Source organism: Lates calcarifer, linkage group LG6 (assembly GCF_001640805.2).
Source record: "Lates calcarifer isolate ASB-BC8 linkage group LG6, TLL_Latcal_v3, whole genome shotgun sequence".
In the NCBI taxonomy this organism is placed as follows: domain Eukaryota; kingdom Metazoa; phylum Chordata; class Actinopteri; family Centropomidae; genus Lates; species Lates calcarifer.
Window position 1 is genome coordinate 10,587,527 of NC_066838.1, and position 11,934 is coordinate 10,599,460.

General features: G+C 40.9%; 1 protein-coding gene across 2 annotated transcripts in view; it reads left to right on the forward strand.

The window, feature by feature from the left end:
- phactr3a (phosphatase and actin regulator 3a) overlaps window positions 1-11,934 on the forward strand; it is a 31,807-nt gene that overhangs the window by 9,063 nt on the left and 10,810 nt on the right. For both annotated transcript variants that reach the window (XM_018666014.2, XM_018666015.2), the window contains exons 2-3: window positions 9,563-9,727; window positions 11,554-11,721. In XM_018666014.2, the coding sequence (XP_018521530.1) occupies window positions 9,563-9,727; window positions 11,554-11,721 (333 nt within the window). The remainder of the gene's footprint in view (window positions 1-9,562; window positions 9,728-11,553; window positions 11,722-11,934) is intronic.

Genomic DNA, 11,934 nt, shown 5'->3' on the forward strand with positions numbered 1-11,934 from the left:
ACAATTTGAGGATGTCACCCCAGGATTTCTTTTGACATTCATAAACTTAACAGTTAATTGAATTATTGAGAAAATAACTAGAAGATCAACTAATAATGACAAGAATCATAAGTTGCAGCCGTAATGTGGTGAACACACTATACAGTGCAGAAGTGACAACTGCATGCACAACCTTCTATTCTCATTACAATGTGAGATTTTTGAGGGCACTACATTGGATAATTTTACAATAAGAATTCAAACACTGATAAATGGTGGAAAGGAAATATATTGCACCAGAGTGCAAACGGGGTGATTTTGGACCCCAGTCTTTGTTGTAGTATAGTGGAGTGAATCTCAGCACCATGGACAGCACCAGCCTTTGCATTGCAGCAGACTGCTGAACCGAGCAGAGCCGTGTTCTGTGTGCTGATAAGTCTGTGCTGGATCCCTGAAGCCTCGACTCAACCAGGCCCTTGATCTGCTGGGAAAGAGGCCCAGGAATTTTTTTCTTTCTTTCTTTCTTTTTTTTCTTGCACCGATGACACATTAATGAGGAAAGCACATTGTGCAGATCCAGGCACAAATTCTGTTTAATTTAATCATCCTATACATCCATGTAAGCCAAAAGTCCCAATCCAATCCCATTAAAACTGCTATTAGAACTGTGGCCAAGCCCATAGCACAGAGTCTGTGGTCATTATTGATGAGAATGGCTTCTAGCAACTTCGTCCTCAACACTGATTCATCATATGGCCCAAACCTGTTCTGACTCCCAGGTGCTGTCTTTTCCACCATGGCAGGATCCCTGTGACACAGCACAACTGCAGCTTGTGTGGTCACATGAGTGAATGTGTTTCAGTGTACAAAAATTTTTTTCCCTGCCTGCCATCCCTGCTCTCACAACGCAAAGCAGTTTTCAAAACTGCAACATTTTTTTTCTGTTTACATAATTTCTGGCAAGATATACAGAAACTAGCTTGTCATATTCTAAATCTACTTGGCATTTTAATTCAATTATCTTATAAATCTTGTCTAAAATCGAGGAATGAACAGGACCCATATCCTTTACTTATGTTAAGGGCATAGTTTTAGCTGCTGTCACAACTGTAGTAATATAACTCACACATTTCCTACCTCTATCTGTCTATAGAACCAACAGGCAGTGTATTTGTTTGACCTCATGTCCTCACTATGTCTTCCATGACATGCATGAAATAGCTATTGACACAGTTATTACATGGGATAATGACAAATACGACCATGCATGTAACGTCTGGCCTGTTTAAGTACATCCATATGTCTGTGACAAATGAGGTTACTGGACAGTTAGTGCACTGACTTGTGTCTGCATAGTCTGGCATCACAAAATGAGCTGTTTGGCCACTGTTCGTCCTGGCCCTGTATGGTCTATTCGAGGTCCAGCGCATGGGATAAATACAGCTTTTCGGACAATAGCACAGAGAAATATGTCACACTATTTTTAACTCAATTTTGTGAGTAGTAGCAGCTTTTGCACTCGCTACGGTACAGCTCCCTGTTCTAGTTCCAGCCACTGCTCGGGCTGTTACATCAAGTTGTTTTTAATAGGCCCAAACGATCCCACGCTCGCATTACTGCACACTTGAGGAAATCCAAAAGTGAGCGGCATCCTTGCTGTGGGAACTTGTTTGGAGATTACAGCGCTAACAGTGGTGATTTATACTGTTTCCTCTACGTGCATCCCACTGTCTTTCCTGCCTGGAGACCACGATGTGCTCTCCTCCTTGCAGAGTGATGGGAGCCCAATAGAACTTAAGCTATCAGCACACACACCCTCATGTAATCACACATTGTGGGTGCAGTGAGTATTTGTCTCATATGCTCTCTCCCTTTTTCCCTCTCTCTCTCTCATGCACACACAGTATGCTTTATATAAATTTTTCAAGCTTTGACCTAAATCAGTGAAAATAACAGGAATAAATTACACACCATTGCTCACCCACCTGACTCTGCTACTGAAGTCTATAACTGGCCTCGTTGACTGAAAACGCCCACGCCCCATTGCAGACCCATGGCTAACTCACCTGTGCATAAACCTCGAAAGTGACTGCTCACATTTACATTTGCTATTAGCTCGAGCAATTAAAAAATGACTGAGTAAGAGGGAGTTCAGGATAGTAGTCAAGGGCACTTTTAAAACTGTTGATAGACAACTCTGGCTGCTGCAAGATCGAAGCTACGACCTTTTTGTTCCTAGGAAAGTCTTTGTAAACATGAGGCTGCCTGCCACTTTTTAGTCAGCAGGGTCTAAAAGTGTAATTTTATAATTAAACCATCTCTTTCAAGAGGCGGATCTTATGCAAGCAGCACTTTTGAATATATAAAAGGAGTTGAATGAGTCAATATGAATCTTGCAGTTTGTTAGATTAATGTGATAGACAGCAGAAACAGCCTTGGGTACAAAGGGTGAACCAAGACTTCCATTATCAGATTGGAGGGAGCTTTTTGATGGAATAGGATGAGATTTCTTGTAACGGGAACATAGCCCAAAACTTAACTATGGACTGGAAGTCTTCCTGGACACAGTCAGGGTCTTCTTCCTTCTATGGTTGCTGCTGTTGTGAGAGCAGGTTGGGTTGACGTTTTCTAAGGTTCGCCCTATTGTGTAGGTGACAGGAAAAGCACTTTTAGCAGGAACATTTTTGGCCCACTGGGTGGATGGTGATGGCTGCAGTGAGGGTTTCACAGTTGATCAAATATAGCACATCTTTTTTTGGTTGAAATGCAGAGGCGTGTCTGTGCCTAAATATGTCATGATGTATGTGTTGGTGTATGAGTAGTTCTGTATAAGCAGTGGTACCCATTTTCAATATTAGTGGTCAATTACGGTCCAGGCCAACAGCTATATAAAAACACTGTAGAACACAGACCTTCACCAGTAGTTCTTAAACTTGCTGTTATTCAGTCATGCTTCACTTAATTTTATGTTTAATGTTTTATTTCTTAACCCAGAAAACAACAACTACTTAAAGAATTTTTAAAAAGATACTTACTAATACTTTGCATATTTAAATGCTGAGAACATTTTTGGGGTATTTTCACATTAGAATATTCTGTATTTGTGTCTTTGTTTACATGCTTCTTGCTGGTTTGTTGATTGTTGTCAAACTTACATTTTGATTCTTGCTTATTTACTCATGAATATAGTGATAGATAATGGTAGATAAAATATTAATGATTCCAGAGGCTTTAAAAAACAGGAAAAACAAAAGGATAATTTATGAACTTTGGAAGAGAGACTCAATATTTGAGATACTACTTGAGAAGTTTTAGCATCATTTATGGTAAATTAAGATGTTTTTTGTTTGTTTTAAGGTGGTATTCCAAGTATGATTCAAGCTCCAAATGAAACTTTACTACATTGCTGTCAAAAATTGTATGTTTTCAAGGTGAACCCACATAACCCTGAGGGCATAACTGTTCTCACAGGCTGAGTATAGTACTAACTGATTTTGTTGTGTAAAATCAATGGAGCGTGCCTTTCGTTTTATAGTTTTATATCAGACAGTTATTAATACGCACTCACTGACAACTGATGCAACTATTCCAGTTCTGTCAAAACAGTCATAAAAAAAGCCTTAACAACCACCAAAACATAATCAGTTTGTACTCGCTGCTGCATCTACCTGTCATGAAAATCTAAACTCACAAGTGAAACCAGAGAAACAGCCTTTCATAAGAAACTCGGGAATGAACTAGATTTGTAGTCTGCCTAGTTGATGCTGCAGTGAAGGCTTACACGTGAAGCCACCCACTAGTCCTCATTCTCAACACCAACATATGGTAACAAACAAGGGCCTCAGGCACTTCCTATTGGTTGCTGGCCTCGCTGACATCATTTCACTCTCTTGATGCCAGTATCCCACACGCTGGAGTTTCACACTTGGGCTGTAATCACTTTGATGATCTGGAGGCTTGACCTTTACAGATTCATGTAGCCTTACACCGTGATATCCTGTCTTCTCAGAAATGAGTTTCATTCCCAAACAAATTACAGCACACAACATCCACATGAGGATGAGTCATCTTAACACATTTACCTCAGGAACACAGCTAGTTTCGGCTTGTTTAGGCCAGGATCTATTTATTAGAACTAATAAGGACCACTTAGTGGAGTATGCAGGGTGTTTTTTTTCTTTTAACATCATTAATTTAGTTCAGCATAGAATGTAAAATGAGAATGTTGTACTCCAGATTAATCTTTCATTTGAAACCTAATGAGGTATGTTGTTCTATGAAGAATGAAAATGGACAAACATGAAAACAATAGAAAACCAAGGAGATGACCTCAGTGTTCGCAGTGGTAGTTATGGATATATACCCAGTGAATTTACTGTTTTAATGTTTTTAACAAAACAAGGAAAAAATGATTGTTTGCTTAGTAATTTTATTATTTATGTACTAAAATACAGTGTGATGGGATGGATATTGGTGATTGGATATGCAAATGTGAACATTTTGAATTTCTCTAGGGCGAGGTTCAGAGCAAGGACAAAATAAATGTATTAAAGGAAAGAAAGCTTTATGAGCCAAGGCTTTCAAATATTATCAATGCACATGTTGAATGAACTTTGCTCCTTTTAGAGCCTGAATAGAATCATTTTGTGTAGGTGTTCATTATTCTCCTCCTGTAGTAAATCACTCTATAGCTGACCACTGCCATTCTTGATCTCAGCCTTTCTTTCTTATTCATTTCTTATTCTGCTCTTCTGCTGCTCACTCACTCCATGTGAGTTGTTAGCTGGGTGCCCTGAGTGTGGCCGGGCCCCTGAGGCAGTGGGGCTACAGACAGATGGCAGCACAGTTGTAAAGCCAGGGGGGTAAAGCGACGAGGTTAGCTGGCGTGGCAGCGAGTAGGGAGGTGGTCCATTCAAGGGCACATTGTCAGTTGCCTGGGTGGAAGGAGCAGGCGGCTGGAACAAGGAACTGAAGAGATGATGGGAGTCAAGGCTTTATAGGCTTTATAGATTTATAGGTGTGTAGACCCCCTGAAGAACACATAAATAGGTTTGGTTTAGAGGTGGTTGCAGCTGATACACTATAGTAAGAATCTAGAGCCATGCTAGCAGCTGTGTGAGGCCGTATAGTGGGGAAAATGCTAATGCCAGCATGGCAACATGCCCACAATGACAGTGCTAACTTGCCACTGTCTAGCAGATGTTGTTAATGCGTTCAACAGTTAGCATATTATCATGCTAAGATACAAACATTTGCTAATCACCACTAAATACAAAGTACAGGTGAGGCTGATGGAGTTTAACAGGTAGGTAAGTTATAACAGTTAACCCTGAGAGGAACATTAAATTCTGTACAAAATTTCATGGCAAACTATCTCATACTCTAGTTGCGGAGATATTTTTGCCTCATGGTGGCACTAGAGGAAAGATCAGGGGATTTCCAAAGTCTGTAGGATTCATCCCATGAATGCCTGTACAAAGTTTCCTGTAGTACCTGTAATAGTTAAGAAATATCAGTCTCTCATAGTTGACTGACTGACAGATAGACTGACATTGCCATCCTTAAAAAATGAAAAATGTGAAAAATGAAACTATAGCTGATTAGGACAGTTTCTCTAAATTGTCTGGCTCTGCTAACAGATCAAGTATGTGTGCAACAAAGTGCACTTGACTGTACTCATTTTAAGCTGTAAACTTGCACTGCAACTTGAAGGATAAATAGTATTTTCAGACTTAGTTGACAGCCCTTCAAGGCCTTTTCAGCACTGATATTCCAGAGAAATGAGTGCTGATTGTGTTTAAGAGGTTTAAACACCTGCTTATAAAATAAGATGCAACAAGACAAATACTCCATGTTCAGTGTACTTGTACCATAGTCAAATGAGTAGTTGTTAACATAATTTTGTCCCAGTGAACTACTAGATTAACAGTGGAGTGCTGTTTTACTCTGATTTATCTTTTATTAATACAGAGAGAGCTTTAAAAACACAAGCCCACTCATGGGATCACTATATTAGGTGATTCAGCAAACCAAGGCTGTGCTCCTTACAGCCTCACTGACATTATCCTATCACTCAGTGTGAATCCCTTTCATTGCAAAATCTGAAAAAGGTCACAAACAAATTCAGAGTTGCATTCACTGCTCACCTGGCATCACAGCAGAAGAGGAAAGACAAATTGTGTGTTTAGTTGGCACTTCACTGATGAGGCAAAAAAAAAAAGTTACCTTTCATTTTTAGACTTCCCACATTTTAATAAGAAAAACATATTTCTGTTGGTTAGTTTTCACCTTGGGCACTTGGGAGGGGGGGTGTGCTCAGCATGCACATGTGGGGAAGAGATCTAATGCTCCTGAATGTGCTGACAAGCTGGTTAAGTGGGGTGTGGTCCCTGGTGGCACACTAATACGCTCTGTTTTAGTTTTCTTGCCAAGTCACATTATCTTATTGTCTGCTTTATTCTACTCTTAAATCATTTCTGAGTTCATACGGCACTAATGCAGTATAGAGTTTAGCAGCCACAGCTTATATTTCCCTGCATTCCTGAGGTCATTTTTGAATTATATTATGTTTTCCGTTGGGAATTAAGTCTTTTATGTAAAGCTGTGACACCACCGCCCGATTGGATTTACAGTGTTTGCAGACTTACGTTGGAGAGGACTATAGGCATACAGCAAACGAACTATTGGTCCACTGCATCAGCATGACACATGGATTTAACAAATCCTATTTGTATTAGCATATTAATTAGAAATGCACATCATCGCCACATGGTGCATGTAGTGCGTTCATGCTTATCGGACACACATTTCAATACATCCTCCTACAGCGGATAAAAGAAATCTCCATGTGCATGCATGTGTTTTCACCTAATTCCTGTGCTCTACCCAGACTCCTGTCATTTTCTCTGAACAACCACCTCTTCTATGAAAAATGAAGTTACTTGATATGCATTATAAATAGCTGCTTCATGATTGGACGAGCCCAGATTCTCCTGCAAGCTCTTCCGTATAGCAACAGCCCCCTCCCATCTCTCCTCCTTGCCTCTTTTCCCTGGAATCCCCCTTCTCTCTCCTCCACCCACCCCCCACCCTCCCCTCCATTCGATCTCCTTCCCTCTTTCAAAATGCAGACAGATCTCATCCTCCATGTGGCTTCACCCCCTACCCACAATGCACTGGGTGCTGCCACTAGCTTTAGATGTGGCAGGCAGTGTCTGTGTAGGGGGCTCCTCTCCTCCTCTCTCTCCTCCTCTCCTCTAAGCTACAGACTGACTCGCTCCTCCCGCTGGCTCTCACTGCTGCGGCAGCATCTGGATGTGGTCGCCATGGCAACAGTAGCGGGCCTGACCCCACCTCCTCTCCTTTTCTCCACACATACACACACACTCTCTCCCTCTCACAGAGACACCTCTACCCCTCCCACTCCCCCTCTCCTTCTCTTAAGCTTTCTCTCTCTCTCTCTCTCTCTCTCTCTCTCTCTGCGCGAATGGGTGCGTTTCCTTCAAGCTTGACCTGGATTCTGAGCGCGGCGCCACGTCTGCCACGCTGAATGTGTGACAGTAGTGATGATGACACAGTGAGACGGGTGTGCACGGTCAACTGACCTGCTTCCAGGAACCTGTAGGGTCAATCTCCAAACTGGAAATTACCCCTTTTCATCTCATCCGTTCTCCTGTACTCGTCTTGTTTTCCGGTCTTGCCATACTTTTCCTCTTGTCTTGTCTCCACTTTTTCTTCCACCACAACCATTTCTTTTCTTTCCTCTTCTTTCTCCTTTCCTTGTTTCTCACCTACTTTTCCCTCTGCCAACACCTTTCCTTCCCTTTACCATTCTCTCCTTCCTTGTTCCTCCTCTCTTCTTCTACTCCTCTCCCCTCTCCTCCCTCAATCACTACCACCATTCTCTTTCTACTCCATACTCATGTGCTTAAAGGAAGAAGAGCAAGGGGCTGCAAAAAAAAAAAAAACATGAAAAAGAGTCAGCTGTATCCTCCCTCCTCCATCACTGTACTCCACTTCACACCCCGAGCCACTCTGCAAATCCACCCCTCACCCCACCCTGCTTCCTCTCCCCAACCTCCCCCATCACAAATCCTTGCCTCCTCCACAGCTGAATATTTGAACAAAGATATCAGCCTCCTGAAGGCAGATATCGCTCCGTTTTTGTCACACTGACGTATGTAGCTCTTAAATACATGGCATTTATTGTGCATTTCCTCTTTCTTGGCTCTTTGTGACTGCATCCAGCAGCTACGTGCGCACATGGATCTGTAGACCCACACTTTGCTTGTTATGAGTCACAGTCATCATTCATTGAAATGCAAGTTTCCTTTAAAGAGAGAACAGGGCTGTTCAGTACAGCAGATGTAATAATTCATTATTACAACAGAATGAATACCATGGACCGTACTCTTTATAGATTAGTGCATACTCTTTCATTTGTACCATTTATCTGAAACATAATGTGTACATGGAACAATATGAATCTCACCTACATTTTTGTTTTAGCAATTGTTGAGATTTTTTTTGTTACTTCATCGATAATTCTTTCTTGCAGTATCAGCTTGCTTGTGTTTGAATGCGCATAATTAGTGTGCACTCCCCTCCATTTGTTTTGCCATGTAAATTGGCATGTATTTTTATTTTCATTTTATTTGGACACCTGGAAATCAGCACTTTGAATAAGTTGATGGGGAGGGGGGCAATAATATATTCCTTGTCTGCATACAGAACATAACATGAGAGCATGTGATTCAACCCAGACATAAGCAAGAGACAGGAACGCCCCCAAATCATCATGGCTTTGTGGGATGAAATAACAAAAACACACTGCATGTTACCAGTGTTTCGTGGCAATATGGAATGTACTGCAAAGATATTTGCACCTGCTGAAAACATTGATCACTGAGGAGACATATGTTGTGTGAGAGCTGGGACATTTGATTTAAAAACATGTATCAGTGGAGTAGCATATTGGAAGAAAGAAGGCTGACTCATTAAAAACAATCAGCTCTGTTTTACCAGGCAGCCTTGCCTAGTGCCATTTCTGGGAAGGCAGTGAGCGAGGCTGGCACACCTGTTGGTCTCCGGGGAAAGGCATCTTTTGTAGTCCTCTCTGTGTCTGTGTGTGCTCATCCTCCCTCCAGATTTGGACTGTGAGAGATATTTATTTTGATACATGACGTATGGCTCGGACAGAGGGGATTCACAGGAAAATAACAGCCGTGAGGGAGTGTGCCTTGATCATATTAGTCTTTCTAATTCAATCTGTTCACAGCACTTGGAGTCCATCATGGTTTATTCAGCAAGGTGAGCATACTAATTGTGTTCTGCCTTCTCTTTCCCTCTTTCTCTCTCCCGTCACCTACTTTTGCACCACCTACTTTTGTCATCCACGTATCCCCACCTCCGCAATGCAACACACTCTCTCTCCCCTTTGCACTCTCTTTGCCCTCTTCGCCTGCTTTTGATCCTTCTCCTGTCCATAACACCCCCACCCACTCTTTCCTTACCCTACTTCATCCTCCTGTAACAACTCTCGGCCCCTCTCTGGGCTTCTCCTCCATCTCCACTGTCTCTGTAGTAGAGGTGGTGGACCAGCAGAGGGTGCTGAGGACAGGTTGCCTGGTGACGGGGGTCCACACTCCACCCATCCGACGCAACAGCAAGCTGGCCACCCTGGGTCGCATCTTCAAGCCCTGGAAGTGGAGGAAAAAGAAAAATGAAAAGCTCAAGCAGAGTTCCACAGGTACAGCACATGGCGGTTGGATGGAAGGAGGCTGTAGATTTTCTGGTCCTACAGACTGATGCACTCGCTCACATTACTCCTCATCCCCACTAAAGGTTAAGGAGGGATAATCAGAGGGTGTGGGTGAAAAGATATGGGAAGTAGAGTTTTAACCGTTTAAGTCAGTTAAGTCAGACCTCACCATTTTATAATGACTTGTTTTCTATATTTTACATGGTTGTATCTGCATAGATGTGCAACACAATATTGTGTAGATTATAAAATCTAAGAAGAAACATTTACTGGTTGCTGGTGTAGTGCTGACACCTATTGTTTCATATTTTGATGTTGCTGAAACAGGTGATTTTTATGAGGTGATATGGACATCAATATAACTTAATATGTATTATATATATTATATACATTTTGTCTATATCAAAGTGTATCACAATATGAAAAAAAGACAAATTAAAACCTAATTAAAGTTAATTGTAATGAACTTTGTTCCAGTGTTTTGCATTACATGAGACATGGCTCCAGGATGTGTCTCTCATATTATCATTACATTTAAGCTTTAAAGTTCAGAAAAATAATTACCCAGTGATCTTTAAAAAGCCAGAAGATCATTTAACAACATTTATTGCTGTTTTGAAGGTATAACAATATCCTCAAAGACTGCTCAATTCATTCAAATGAAATTATATTAGGTTTGCTGCATAATAAAGAAAAAAAAAAAGATTTCAACCTGTTTCTCAAGGTGTGACTAACTTATCTATTCAGGAAAATGACATATAATAATATCCTTGCCCTTTCAGTATAAACCAATATATATATAATATATTATATATATAATATATTAAGTTTGGTTCACAATGTACAAGCAGCTTACAGCGTTTCCATTTCTGACTGCCATCTTTATTTGGATTAGGAAACAGAACTGCAACAGGGAATTTATTTCTTAATTAAAAAAAAATTATGTGGGAAATATAATATTTTTTTCATCCAGACGGTTAGAAGAGTATTTGATGATTCTGGAAATATCTTCTGAACAAAACTCCCATTCTGCTTTCATTAGTCTGGACGACTGAATTTTGTGAAATGATAAAATATGATCATATTGTATCATATACCACTGGAAGCTGATTAACAGTAATATCAAATTATCGCACTGTCACCTTGTGTTCCTGCTTTTAAAGCAGGCTGGGCAGGTATCTACAGTATGTCTAGAATTATATTTGCTGTGCGCAAGGCTAAATGTGATGCTCTTGCTGTAATGGAGAGTGCTGTTGAATCAAGGTGGCTTAAAGAGTGGATGTCATTTCAGGTGATCACAGTTGGTCACATCAGTGGTCAGTTGCAGGACTTGTCAGTGCAAGCCTCTAATCATTTAGATACTTGATCCAGTTTAAGAGTTACATGCTGAACCTGCCTTTTCATATGTATATTTTCTCATGACATTACATACAGTTATTTAAAGTATTTTTTCAAAATGATTTATTTTCATCCACATTGTATCTATTCATAGAAAAGTATAGTCTTGGCTCTGTCTCATAGTGCACAAGGTGAAAATACATCCTAAAACCAATGAACCAAATAAAACAAGCCTTTCACTACAGTGCTCACAATAAGAGGTAAGATGGCCCCAAAATGCTGTTTCATTGTGTATGTATTCAATGAGCTGCCTGAAAAAAGAGAAACTGAAATATAAGAGATAAAGCAACAGGAGGGGCAGCATCAATACCAGAAATGACTTTCTATCACTGGTGATAATGCCACATAATCTTGTTTATCCACAACACAGAAATCACAACAGCTTCACATACTTGTCTCTTCTTGTCATCCAACAGATGTAGCATTATCCAGCGGTCTTCTATGCCACGACCCAAACTCCCCCACCCAGGGCTGCTGTTCAGACGGCGCGGTCCTGCTTGGAGGATTCGGGGGACCTTTAAACCCAAACCTCACAGTCAGCAGTGTGGAATACCTTGGTCCTGAGGAGGATCACTCTCCTTCAGGTAGGACAGTCCCTCGCTGTACTCAAGTACACAAGTCAGCTGATCAATGGACATCATAGAGCTGCAGAAACAACAGATTAGGGAAAAAATGGATTTGTAAAGTGGCTTGGCCTCAGCTCTATAGCAGATCAATATCAGAGTGTATAAGATTACTGTGATCAGTTTGATAAAATGCTTGAAAATAATGAATGAGGATCGAGGGTCTGTGTAATA